Source organism: Typha latifolia, chromosome 8, assembly GCF_019914945.1.
Source record: "Typha latifolia isolate L0001 chromosome 8, TyphaL0001v2, whole genome shotgun sequence".
NCBI lineage: Eukaryota > Viridiplantae > Streptophyta > Magnoliopsida > Poales > Typhaceae > Typha > Typha latifolia.
In genome coordinates, this window is record NC_133093.1 from 13,067,335 (window position 1) to 13,080,164 (window position 12,830).

At 36.1% G+C, this 12,830-nt stretch overlaps 3 protein-coding genes across 4 annotated transcripts; 1 reads left to right on the plus strand and 2 right to left on the minus strand.

Annotated features, from left to right (window-relative positions):
- Positions 1-32: 32 nt before the first annotated feature.
- On the minus strand, positions 33-8,044 carry LOC140794226 (D-xylose-proton symporter-like 2). 2 transcript variants are annotated; one of them, XM_073146155.1, is made up of 15 exons: positions 7,765-8,026; positions 7,581-7,675; positions 7,188-7,266; positions 4,914-4,973; positions 4,748-4,814; positions 4,537-4,661; positions 3,901-4,002; positions 3,748-3,803; positions 3,435-3,594; positions 3,262-3,309; positions 3,090-3,152; positions 2,640-2,720; positions 1,483-1,581; positions 746-883; positions 33-297 (listed from the first exon to the last, which is right to left on the minus strand). In XM_073146155.1, exons 1-15 carry the CDS (start codon positions 7,816-7,818, stop codon positions 166-168), a joined length of 1,359 nt encoding a protein of 452 aa, XP_073002256.1. In that variant the 5' UTR covers positions 7,819-8,026; the 3' UTR covers positions 33-165. The 2 variants fall into 2 exon arrangements, with proteins under 2 accessions (XP_073002256.1, XP_073002255.1); XM_073146154.1 differs by having other exon boundaries at positions 3,435-3,803; positions 7,765-8,044.
- An 852-nt stretch (positions 8,045-8,896) lies between these two features.
- On the plus strand, positions 8,897-9,637 carry LOC140793914 (uncharacterized). Its single transcript, XM_073145686.1, has one exon. The coding sequence runs from the start codon at positions 8,971-8,973 to the stop codon at positions 9,403-9,405; it is 435 nt and encodes a 144-aa protein (XP_073001787.1). The 5' UTR covers positions 8,897-8,970; the 3' UTR covers positions 9,406-9,637.
- Positions 9,638-10,159: 522 nt separating this feature from the next.
- LOC140794084 (SKP1-like protein 11) lies at positions 10,160-11,719 on the minus strand. Its single transcript, XM_073145933.1, has 2 exons — positions 11,671-11,719; positions 10,160-11,021 (listed from the first exon to the last, which is right to left on the minus strand). The coding sequence occupies exon 2, from the start codon at positions 10,972-10,974 to the stop codon at positions 10,369-10,371; it is 606 nt and encodes a 201-aa protein (XP_073002034.1). The 5' UTR covers positions 10,975-11,021; positions 11,671-11,719; the 3' UTR covers positions 10,160-10,368.
- Between the last annotated feature and the right edge of the window lie 1,111 nt (positions 11,720-12,830).

Sequence of the window (12,830 nt, forward strand, 5' to 3'; positions counted from 1 at the left end):
TATGCTAAAAGTCAATTTTATGTACAATAATATTAAACAGTATGAAAACTTGAGAATAAATTATTGGATGATTTTTCATACAGTGCAGGAAAGAATACAAAGTGTAACGAGATCCATTCTCGGATTATATTTTGATTTAAGTTAAGATAAGGATGGATGGGATTTCTATAAGATTTTGGCTTCAATTTCCTCGAGAGTGAGACCCTTCGTTTCAGGTACAACGAAAAATATGAACAGAAGAGAGGCTATTGCAATTACCCCGAAGCCAGCAAAGAGAACACCAGTTCCCACCAACGCCTGCAACCAGAAGATGAGAGATGGGTGAATAAGACTGCAAGTAAATGGAAATTTAGTAAGGGAGAAAAAAAAAACGTCCACAGAAAGAGGAAAAGAATGTTTTACAGAACGCAACCCAATCGAGGAGAAAAGTTAAAAGTACTGGATAGCCGCCAAACTGTGAGTTAACCTATTAAAGATTTAAAGTTGCATCTGGCTATAGGGTGCAAAGAAGGCGACAGCACTTGCGTAAGAGTACAAGCAACCTTGAAAACCATACAGAATGGTGACGAGGAATTTACACTCAAGAAACAAGAAAAGTTTTACAAACACTGCCCTGCAATATATATCATAAATTTGTTTTCTCAAAAAAAAATCATAAATTTGAAGATTGCTTCATATTATAAGTACTTTTTGAGTTAGGTAGACATCAGATTTTCTTAACATTTAAATCAGAGAAAGCAAGTACCTCCAATGGTGAGAAAGCAAAAGTCACCAGCGCATTTGAGGCGAAATTAACAAGCACAGCTACACTTAAGCCGCGGCCTCTAAACCGCAGAGGGAAAATCTCCGAGATCATCAGCCAACCAATCGGACCAAAGGATAACTGCAAGAATAAGTCTTTATGAAGTAGAAGCACTTGCACAGGACAGCCATATGAAGAAATCGCCATCAATTTTGAATGCACAATCTAATCCAAAAAACTGTGTATGTATATATACGACAAACACATAGGCACAACCAACTTAGATTCGTGGCTTGCATCCATTAAATGAACCAAGCTAAAGGGGCACCTAAATTGGCATCCACACAGTTCAACTTAGAATATCAGAAATGCCTACAAGCAAGATGTTGATTGATCTCCAAGCATAACCAACTTCTGAGCAGTCTGTGATCACAAGATAACTGATTATATTGAAAATTTCACTCAAAGCATATTAAAACAACATATTTGCTTTGGTTTAATGTTGGAAACTCGTCCCAGTGGCATGAACTGCCACCAGCTGGCAAAGAGAGAGGGAGAAGCTTCGAGCACTAGGGAAATCCCCCCTCCCCCACAAGCAAAGAAAAACAATACAACCATGGAAGATATTAAATCAAAGATGATAGAACAAACAAGCTATATGTGGAGCTCAAAGCTATCATATAGAGCTCATATATAGAAGTCTATGCACACTTTTTAAGACAGCAAGCCGAGTGGAATACCTGATAACAGCCAACATACAGCAGCAGTGCAATTACAGCCACAAGAGGGGAATGATTTAGCAAGGTATAGTATGAAGATAGTAGGAACAAAGAGATCGCCTGCAACATCATAATAACCATGTATAAAACTACAAACTGAATTAAAGCATACTAAGCAACATCTTAAAGATTCTTCTATTTTTCTTTGCACATAAACTAAATGATGAAATCTCCAAATTCAGACAGCTCCAAATTAGTTTTCCCTAAACCTTTGACGTCAACATGATGTCACCAAACAAGGCTATTTGTTGATTTTTATAAGCAAATTTATCAAGCCCAGTCATAAGGATCTAACAAGCTCCGATATATGCCATTCAGGTCAAAGTATCTCAAATTGAAATCTCATATATCAGGAGCTATAGGCTCAAGCTATTTCTTTTAAGAATGACACTTTTATTTTATCATCTGATCATTCCATTGATTAGTGATGTTAACAGAATTTATTTGAGGAACACTAGTTGTAGGTTTTCTTTAAAACGAACTCAAATACAGGTTGGGCATATTTTTCGGAAATGGATATCGGATATCCGTTTACCCGCATATTTTTAAAATAATTTATAGTTTTGAGTTTGCTTATTTAGATGATGAATACTTATGTTGTTACTAATGATGTGTTCTATGTTGTTTGTAGAGATTGATTTTGCTAACTTGATATATATTTGACATGCAAGAAAATTTTTTTTTAAAACTTTTAGTATTTTGTGCTAATTGTGTCTAAAAGAAAGATCATAATTTATTTAAAATTCAATAGGTATTCATTTATGATCTAATCCTCTATACGAAAATTATCCGTATCCATTTAGTTAGAACATACTTTTTAATTTTATTATCCGTCCAATATTTATATTCGAAACAAAAATATAGATATAGATGTGGGTTGAACACTATTTAAACCATATCCAATATGTTTTCACCCTTATATAGAAGAGTAGTGAAAGGCTAGGAAAATGAAAGGAAAGGAAAGTACTTTTATAGTTATGAATTCATGTTTGGTAAGAAGAAAGAAACACAAAGAGAACCCAATGCAAGCCTCATTGTTACTCATTTAGCTTAAAACCCATTTGAAAACTTTTCTTACTAAAAAATTTCTCATAGAAGAAAAAGGTCAAAGGACTTACAATTCCGCTGACACCTCCAATCAGTAAAGGTCTTCTGCCAAGTCGATCTACTACAAGAACCGCAACCCCAGTCATAATCAGCTACACGAAAAAACAAGAAGTTATTACTCCTTGCCTCCTTGGCAGTACATAAATGTTTTCTATTCAATGTTGTCCACTGCAGAAACAATTGATAGTGATGATAGATAAATAGCAAGCACTTGGTGAACAGCTAGCAATGAAAAGTAGGCTATCTAACCACCTAAATTTATGAGAACTTCTACAATTAAACAAATGTACATTCAAGTCCGTAGACCTGCATTTCTTGCAATGACTATGAGAGCACTTCACTAGTCTTGTCAAGAACTCAAAAGGGAACAGAAGGAAGCAGACTAAAGGTGCACAGACATTTTCAAAAAGCAGGAGGAATCCATGTGCAATCATTCAATGTCTTTTCTAAGCCATATATACCTTAAGTAAACCAAGAAGGATTGAGACACGGGTGGCATCAGCTGCAGCAGAGAATCCTGCACTCTGCCCAGACAGGAAAGGTTAATACGAGTCTTGGAATATATATATATATATATATATATATATATATATAATCACTGATTTGATAGTTATCTAAGTCAAACGAGCATACCTGAAGGATTGTTGCTGCATAATACAAGACACTTGGTTGACCAGTTACCTGGTATCGAAGTAAGCAGTGAGCTTTCATAGACCAATATACTCTATAATTGAACTTATTAGGAAGAACATACTGGAAAATAAGATCAACAGCCTGTTATCAGAATTAGGTTACTTTGTAGGTACCTGCTGAAAAAAGACCAAGCCAGCTCCAATTATCAGGGCCTTGAGACATTTTCCTTTAAAGATATCTCTAAATGTTACTGCTTTATCTTGATCAGAATAAGAAAGCTCATCCAGAATTGAATCAACTTGTTCTGAAACTGAATTATGCTGATTTTGACCCCTAAGCCGACATAAACAGAGAATGGCAAATTCTTTTGTGTCAAGCATACCGCCCTTTCCCTGTATGGCGCATAAAAGGAGCCATCGAGGGGACGGTGGTAACCACCACATTCCTATTCCCATAATAACACAAATTGGGGCACTAGTAACGTACATATAGCGCCATCCAGAAACTAGTCCAACATAGAGACTGCCAGAGATGTAGCCAAACTACAAAACAGGACAGATATATATAAGCATTCTCCAATCCCAAGAAGAAGGGAAGAAAAGTGCATCAGAATGCAACACCCGATACATCTATACTTACAAGCATCCCAAATACTATAAAGAATTCCTTCAGAGAGATAAGTCTGCCTCGTATTTGACTCGGAGCAGTCTCTGCAATGTACATTGGAGCAGCATGCATAGCCTAAGAAGGTAGCTATAAGTCTCATATATAGATGAATTGTGCCAAAACTTTCTGCAACTAAGATAATTCAGGAAGATGTCTCAAAGTTCAAAGATTTGCACCAAAAGACTTCAGGTGTCATTAGAAAAAATTTAGTAAGGGAAGACATAATAGATTTTGAATTGATGCAAACCTTTTTATTAAATAGAAATAACAGAGGAGGAAATCATCTAATATAGCAATTCCAAAATCCTTAGTCATAGTTATGTAGAACGAGTCATAAATATGGATGTTGATCATCAATTTGTGTGGATTACATCCTCTCATGATCACAACTGTTGTATGAGATAACGAAAATGTATTTACACAACTCACACAACACTACACAACAAATGTTCTAAGAAAAGCATCACGAAAATATTTAGAGGGCGGCAAGATCAAGTAAGCAGACAATACATATCCCTGATAATTAATTTTGGAAGTCATAAATAATTCATACCACAGATATTGAAATCGGTACATGAAAATAGTAAAAAGAATGATAAGATCAATTACCAATCCAATTCCTATTCCAAATACAAAGCGTCCAATCACCATAATAGGGAAGTTAGGTGCCAATGCTGTCAGTACAGCTCCAACCAAGTAAAGTAAAGAAGAAAGAATCAACTCCCTTCGTCTTCCTTCAGTAAATATGTTGCACCATCAGACTCTATGCAGTACTATCGCAACTTAAATATCAGAATATATAAAGCTCAGTTTGCAGTACCTAAAAAATCAGCAACAGTAAATGCCAAGATAGAACCAATCAAGGCACCATACAGTGAGCCACTGACCTAAAATATGTCCGAAGAACAAAAAAGAACTGTCAAAACAGTAATAGAGTTAAAAGTGCAGCAAATTTTGTGCCTAAATCATATGAGGTGCAAACTCACCACAAGCCCTATTTCCACAGATGATAAGTCATACCATGTTGTTCCGCTTAATTCTGATGACTGCAAAATGAACTTACTTAGCATACGAACATAATAAAGAAGGCAAATACTTCAATGCAACTTTAAAAATTATAACCTTAATCCAACGGCTATAATAGCTAGTTTTCATACCCGGTACCGGTTTCCCGGTACCGGTTCCAAAACTACATTACGTAAGAAAAAAAGTATATTAGTTAAGAAGATTAATTACGTGTGCCTAACTTCCCAATTTTCTTGTTATACCCTTGAAGATCTTAACCATTAGATCTTCATCAAAGTGATTGATAAGTACGGAAGAAGCGCTCTACAAGTTTTTTTTCTTCCGTTAAGATTTCTCTCTTAAATATAATTATACCTTAATTATAGGAGATATTATTTAATATTAAATAATTTAAATTTGATTATTTGAAGATAAACTTCAATTTAAATATAATTCTCTATCTCTATCTATTAAAATTTAATTTAAATCAATCTTAAACTAATGGGAGATATATGTAAATAATAAAAAATAATTAAAAAGATAAAATATAATTAAATTTTTATCAACTTAATTATAAAAGTCATCAATACCCTTATTTTGATATATATACATTACTCTCAGTTAATGATATATATGTCTTTTACTTAATAAAATATTAAGATAATATAATTATTAAAAAATAATGTGCAAGATTATATATCTAAAAAAAATTACCTGCTGAACCGGTAATATCTTTCATTCCTATTATACCCTTAAAGATCTTAACCATTAGATCTTCATCAAACTGATTGATAAAGAATTAATTCGATTGCACGGAAGAAACCCTCAATAAAGAAATACATCATTTGTACTGGAAAGTCCGTTTGTTCTTCTTTACCTAGAAATACAACAAAAGGCAATCTTTAACAAATAGATACCATTCATCTATCCATAAGAAATTTTTCGTATGTTAATATTTGCTGACTTCAATTTTACTTCTATGATAAAATCCAAAACTTAAAGCCTATTGTCAAATTGCTTACATTTATTTATCCTGATCTGCATTACCTAGCTATCACAAATCAGGTCTTTCAGTTATTAACTGTTTTTCACAGTTTTCATGTAATAATTGTTTGATGGCTTCTGCATTGCAAACTGTCATACTGGATCAGGTTATAGTGTGACCAAAGCAAATTCGTATTTAATTTGGATGAAAAATTGGGACCCGAGTTTAGTAATTTTCAATGTAAATCATTTTAGATCACATTCAGAATCTACGAAATCGATGTATTGGAACTTTTTGGGGGTAAATCGTATCAAAATTAAACACCTATAAACTAATGAATATCAGCACACTTGAGACATAGACACAATTGGCCATGTTCAAACAGGGATTCAATTATCCAAATCCAACCGAACTCTAAAAACAATTGAGATAATTTTACTTTAATCCTGATAAAGAAGATTCCAACCAAACTAGATAAGATTACTTACGGGGACGTTTTGGATAAGTAATACTTCTACAGAACCGGCATGTAGAGCCTAGCACCACAAAAGTTTACTAAAAACCTCTCATCTTCTTCCATGTCGTGAAGAAAGAGAATATTCAGCCGAAAGTTAATTTTGGCACTGGGGAATGTCGGATATAAATGGCTCTTATTCGTCAAAGCATGTATGCATACAACCTAATGGAAGAAAATCTTCAGAAAGTTTTATTTGTAATAGTCTTGTATTTTCTAATTTATCTTGTTAAGTCAACTAATGATTTACCTCCTGAAAACACAATAATGAGGCATGCTTTGGTTAGCTGTCTTCACAGATTACTCTAGCAATCAGCTTGTTCCTTTTTCACCTTATCCTTACTCTGATGGGGGTTAGTAGCTAGTAAAGTTTCCTTGGTTAGATACACACCTCATGAAGCTCAACAAAGGCAGCATACATTCAATATATTAGACTAGTAACGACGAGGAGAAATTCACATGAGATCATCATCGTCGAACACCTTTTCCCAACATCACCTAAAGCACCACTCAGAAGAACCAAAAAAAAGCTAAATTTCTTATACCCATGAAATTTAATACAAACTATATACTGAGCAATAACTTTAAATCATGACGACAAGGTTCACTACATGTGAAACTTATAAAAATTTGCTCAATTGATGAAATTTAATACAAAATAGCTACTGAGCAATAACTTTAAATTATGATGACAAGATTCACTGCATGAGACTTATAAACATTTGCTTCAATGAAGCAAAACATCTGCCAGCGTACCTCCAGAGATATGGTAGCACCAGATGTGGCACCAATGTCATAGCCATAAAGCAGCCCTCCTAAAGCTGGAAAAAAGAACCTAAAGTTCATACAAGTTAGCAATCATCAAGAAAGAAAAAAAAAATCTAAAGGATGAAATGATATTTCTAAGAGACTGATGTACTTAGTTATATAAACAACTTCTGATGTACAGCCAGAATAAGAATAATTTTGGGAGATCGAGTAGATCAAGTACTACAGTCATGCATAATATTTTCTTTCAGAGATCAAGAGTTTGGTTTCAACAAAATACTCAAGAATCTAAAACCATCGAGACGGAGTCATAATCACAATCCTTCCCTACCAACCCAGATAAAAGTCCAGGAACTCAAATTCCAGGATAACGATACTCACGGTAGAATCGCCGCCTTAACAGAGTAGCTCTCCGATGGAGAACCACCGCCATCAATCAAAGGCTCTCTTGAGCTGTCTATCTCACCCGCCGTTACCTGATCAGTAAACCAAAAACCCGAAAAAAACCAAATTTAAGAAATCAGAAGAATTCAAAGTAAGGGGCATCCACTTCTCATCTCATTACCCCAGCGAAGACCGAGGGCTTGGGCTGCTCCGGATCCGAGGTCTCCAACGCCATTCCAAGAGTAGATTCGTATCGAGAACAGCTCCAACTTTCCTTTTCAGGGTTCGGTTTTAGGATAGTTGGTGGATTAATAACTGGGGAGTGGGGAGGGAATGGAAGGGAAGCACCGCGAGTGGAGTGGTTGTTTGCTTGGGTCGACTCTACTCTACCGTTCAAGCGTGCGAATGGCCTTTAACGGGCCACCGTGGAATAATTCGTCGCCATGACTCGTGAGTGCAGTGGACAAATGGTTGTTTGGCTGGTATTTCCTAATGTGGCGTCTGAGATATTTAATAATTATAATCCACGTTAATCGTAAGAAATCTTAATCATCTGTGATATTTTAGAATATTATTGTAAAATTACCCCTAAGTATATTCGTCACAAATAAACTGTACCTGAAATGATTTATTCTAATGCTTCCCACCGACCTAATCCTATGTTTTATCTCCTTCGGGTGATTAAAAAAAACTTATAATATAACTAACTGCTTTGTGCTCTTTGTCGGCCTCTCGGATAACAGCTGATAGTAGCTTTTGATAGATTCCAATCCATCGTATCGGTTAACACTACCGGCTTTAAAGAAGGCCTACTCACTCTCTGTTTTGCTTGGCATCACCCACGTTGAGGTTGAAATGGATTTCTAGCTGCTGCTCTATATTCTGAAAGGACTTCATGCTGTGCCTGGAACGATCTCCAATATTATATATGATTGTAATCCTTTAATTATTTGTGTATTAGTTTTCTTATTGGGAAGCATATCCTCTGGGAAGCACAAAACCTTTGCTTTGGTTTCTTGATAGCGGATGCGTTCTCATTGAACTGGCGGCTCCCATGTAATACACGTTCCCTTTCTAACTATAAAATGTATCTATATATATATATATATATATATATATCCGCGAATCCAAGCCTGCTAGGCCTTGTTTTTGAAAGGGTCCAGTCCAATTAGAAGATTTCCACTTTAACGGCGCGGGTTAAACTTCAACATATAGATCCGAACAACTTTAGGCCGAAAGACTATCAACGGCCCAACCCGATAAGGGCATTATAGTCATTTAATTGCTTCTCCCCTTGCAAGAACCCCGAAGGATAAGGCACTGGTCATATCCCCGATAGCTTTACGACACCTTAAAACCCAAGCAAACACTAAAAGGGGACCAAAGAATGGCGGCCGCCGCGATCGGATCCCTCGCCTTCTCCACCTCTAGCCGCCCTCCGCCGCTTAGCCGGAGATCCCCTCCCCCAAGGAACAAGAGTCCCGGAATCTCCGCTAGATTCGAGCGGCCGCTGGAGGAGCTCTACAACGTCCGCGTGGAGCGCGGGGTCTCCAAGGAGCGGCTCGAGGATCTCGGCGTGGATCGGTGGTCGACGTGGAAGACCGGCAGGTGCCGCTTCCCCTGGGACTGGCACGTGGACCAGCAGGTGTACATCATCTCCGGCGAGGTCCGGGTAGTGCCGGAGGGGACCAAGTCGGGTGACCGGCACATGCGGTTCGTGGCCGGGGACCTCGTCCGCTACCCTAAGTGGTTCGAGGCCGACCTCTTCTTCGATGGGCCCTACGAGGAGCGATATCGGTTCCGGGCGTATGGGGACGATTGAATCCGAAACCCTTTTCCGGAGTTCATCTTGATCTCTCTAGCGATTGCTTGGGATTTTGTGTTTCCTTGTCGGTTTTATATTTCTCTTTGGTAGGGCTTAGAGGTTTTGGGGGGTTTTTGTTAAGAGTTCGATAAATGAGAAATTTTAACACCTTTATTGTTACTTACAATCTTTCTCACTATCTGTAGCAAAAGAAAAAAAAAAGAATTTCAGAATAATTTATCTCCTGCAATTTGATTTTCTTTTCCCATGTCCAACTTGTAGTCGCAAATGTTTTAGAATAAATTAAAGAATTAATTACGCATGTGTGTATGTTTTGGCTCGTTTCGTGATTTAACATGTACAATTTTTATGAGAGTTATCTTTATGCATTTGAGACGATTAATTCTTAGTTTAGCTTATAATTAGCTTGACTATGATCAATCAAAAAAATGTATATTTGACTAAAAAAGAATTGATCGACAACTCCAGAAGGCTAGGACACACACAGTATATTCAAGTAAATGAGTTATAACTAAAATTACTATGATTCAAGGATCATGAGCAAATCTTAATGGAAAGACCAGAGGAGGAAAAAAAAATACTATGGTTGCTGAATGAAGATGAGAAATTTGCAGGTGTCGAATAATAACAACTAAATAAGAACATAGTATCAGACTTATGGTGACCTGAATTCCTGTGAAGTAGATGATAGGTCGATTAAAGAATGCAAGGATACTTGAAAAATAATATTACATGATTAAGAAATCTAAGAGGACAGCAAATAGCATATTCACATAAACTCGAGAGAATGGATTTTACAAGCATAACATACTCAACCAACTGATTCGTCCAAGAAGCGACAAGTTCAAATCTTTCTGACAAATTGCGCCTAAAAACTATAGAGTTTCAGAATATAAACGGAAAATTATAAAGATTTAAAGTATAAGGGATCATCGTCAGAAAGTTAACACAGTGAGAATTCTATTGTTCAAAGGCCCAGGCATTGTCCTCCCGCATCTTCCTCTCCTCCTCTTCGGTGAAGTCACATTCGATCCCAAAATAGTCTCGAACCTCTTCGACCTTCATCTCCTTGATTATGTCAGCTATAAACTTGCAAGTGCAGTCGAGCAGCGACTTAGACTCCATATAGTTCGCAGCCGCGGCAAGCTCAAAGAGGACTTCCTGGCTGAGATCACCCAGAAATGCTTTGTCCCATTCAGTTAAATCCTCACCTTCAGCAGCATCGATATGCCGTTTCCAGAATTCAATTGCCTTGGCGAGAATCGGCGCACTGACATTGAGAAGGGGCACAGGATTCTCGCCACGCCCATCTAAAATGGCGTTCTTAATGATCTCAGACTGCTGGCCGACGGCCAACTTGATAATGAACTCCTCCTTCTCCAGGCTCTGCAGCACGACATTCTCCGGCAGCTCTGGCTGCTGGGATTCCACTGGGATCTCCTTCGAGGACTCGCCCTTGATAAACTCCGACGCCTTAACCTCTGCGGGGTCCTTTGGCAGCTCCAGCATCTCAGTGTCCTCCGCGGAATTCTCCCGGACTTGTACTGTGTCATCCTCCATGTCCATCGCTATCGCGGCGATGGCTAACGGATTTTTACCTTCTCAAAACAAACCTGAAAGTGACCAGGAAAAGAAAACAAGGGTGACGAGAGATGACAAAGGATTATATTCCTCTGTAGCTCATCCACAGTAAGTCACCGAGATTCAAGTTCTCGATTCAGGATTCGAAGTTACGTCAACGGAGAAAGCACCTCAAATCATGGAAAAGGGGGAAAAAATTTGAACTCCAGCATTTGGTATTCCATCATTAGTGTTCTAAGGCGTCAAAACCCAATAATTACTTGACAAGGGGGAAAAGATAGCAACAGCAATGTACTACATGGCATACTAAATCGTGAACTAGAGAGGAAAAATTCAGATCCTATCACAACCGACAAGAAATTCTCTAAAGAAAAGAAAAAAAAAAGATTCTGATTCCATTAATCACATTAATCAAACAAAAAAAAAATCTTTCTACGAGAGTACCTAATTACTTTTCCGAACGGGATCTTTAATCTACCAACCTAATAATAGGAATCGGAAGAAATTATCGAGCAAACCTAATGACTGCTGATTTTACGCACGAAAAAAAAGAAGAAGAAAAAAACTAGTCGATCAATTGGGCTACAGGCAACCAAAAACATTAATTGCTTAAAGCAAAGCAAGAGCTGGGAATGACAAAAAGAAAATAAACAATTAATTAAAAGAAGAAAGAAAAATTACTTCGTTATAAAGGAAGGAGAAGATGACGAGGCTTTGAACGAGACGAAATAATGAACTAAAGCATTACAGAGGGAAGTCGAAATTTTATTTATAGAGGAGGCGGCCGACTGAGTCCGAAATATCGTTCGATTCGTTTCGCTTCTTTTTCTTTTTTAAAAAAATATCGTTTCGCTTCTAAACCCGAATAGTGGTAGTTCAGATTATTCAGTTCTATTTTAATTTTTCTATTCTCCTTTTAGATGATATTTATGAGCTATTTTACGCGAGAACGTTAAGTGGTAAATGGTTTTGCACTCTTTTAATTTACCCCTTTTTTATTCTCTTTATTACATAACCACTCAATTACCAATATTTTTAATATTTTTTTTACTATTCTTCACAAATCATATACGAGCTTATATGCCTTCCAAGTATCAATTTAAATATTTTAATTTGATATTATTTTATATTTAAATTTGAACCTATTAAATCCATAGTAAATACTCTAAATTCATATAAAATATTCTAAATATGTAAGAAATACTTTAAATTTGAATATATATATATATATATATCTAAATTAAAAAAATGTACTAAAATTCGTGAGACTTGGGTGACAAAGTGTGGTTAGTATGAATGAGAAAATTATTTATGAAAGAAGTAACATTGTATGACGATAAATATTGTAAATTTGATAATAAATATTTGTGTAACATATGCCTTTCGTTAGAACATGACATTCTCAATAAAAAAAATATGTAATCCTATGCTAAATGATGTATTCTGCTATAAATATTTGTCGTAATCATAACCACAATTAATGTTTAATTGTTATATTATGAATACGGAAGGTGGATTATGAGGATGGGAGACCAATTATTAGGAACGTGTTTAATATCCTTTCATTTTAGGAGTACTTTTATAAAATTAGAATTGTAGAACCATTATAAAAGATTATGTGAAAGACTTTTAACTTTGTGAATAAGAAAGGATCAACATATATGAATGTGATCTCATATTCAGCAACCGAATGGATCTAAAGTTATTTGCAAAATCTTCTTTTATTAATTTAATCTGCAGTAATAAAAAATTTTTAATTGATTAGTATATTTTTTCTAGGTAAAAATTCTGATCAATTCAACGTTTTTATTTGATTATAAAATACTAAATTAATCAGTATT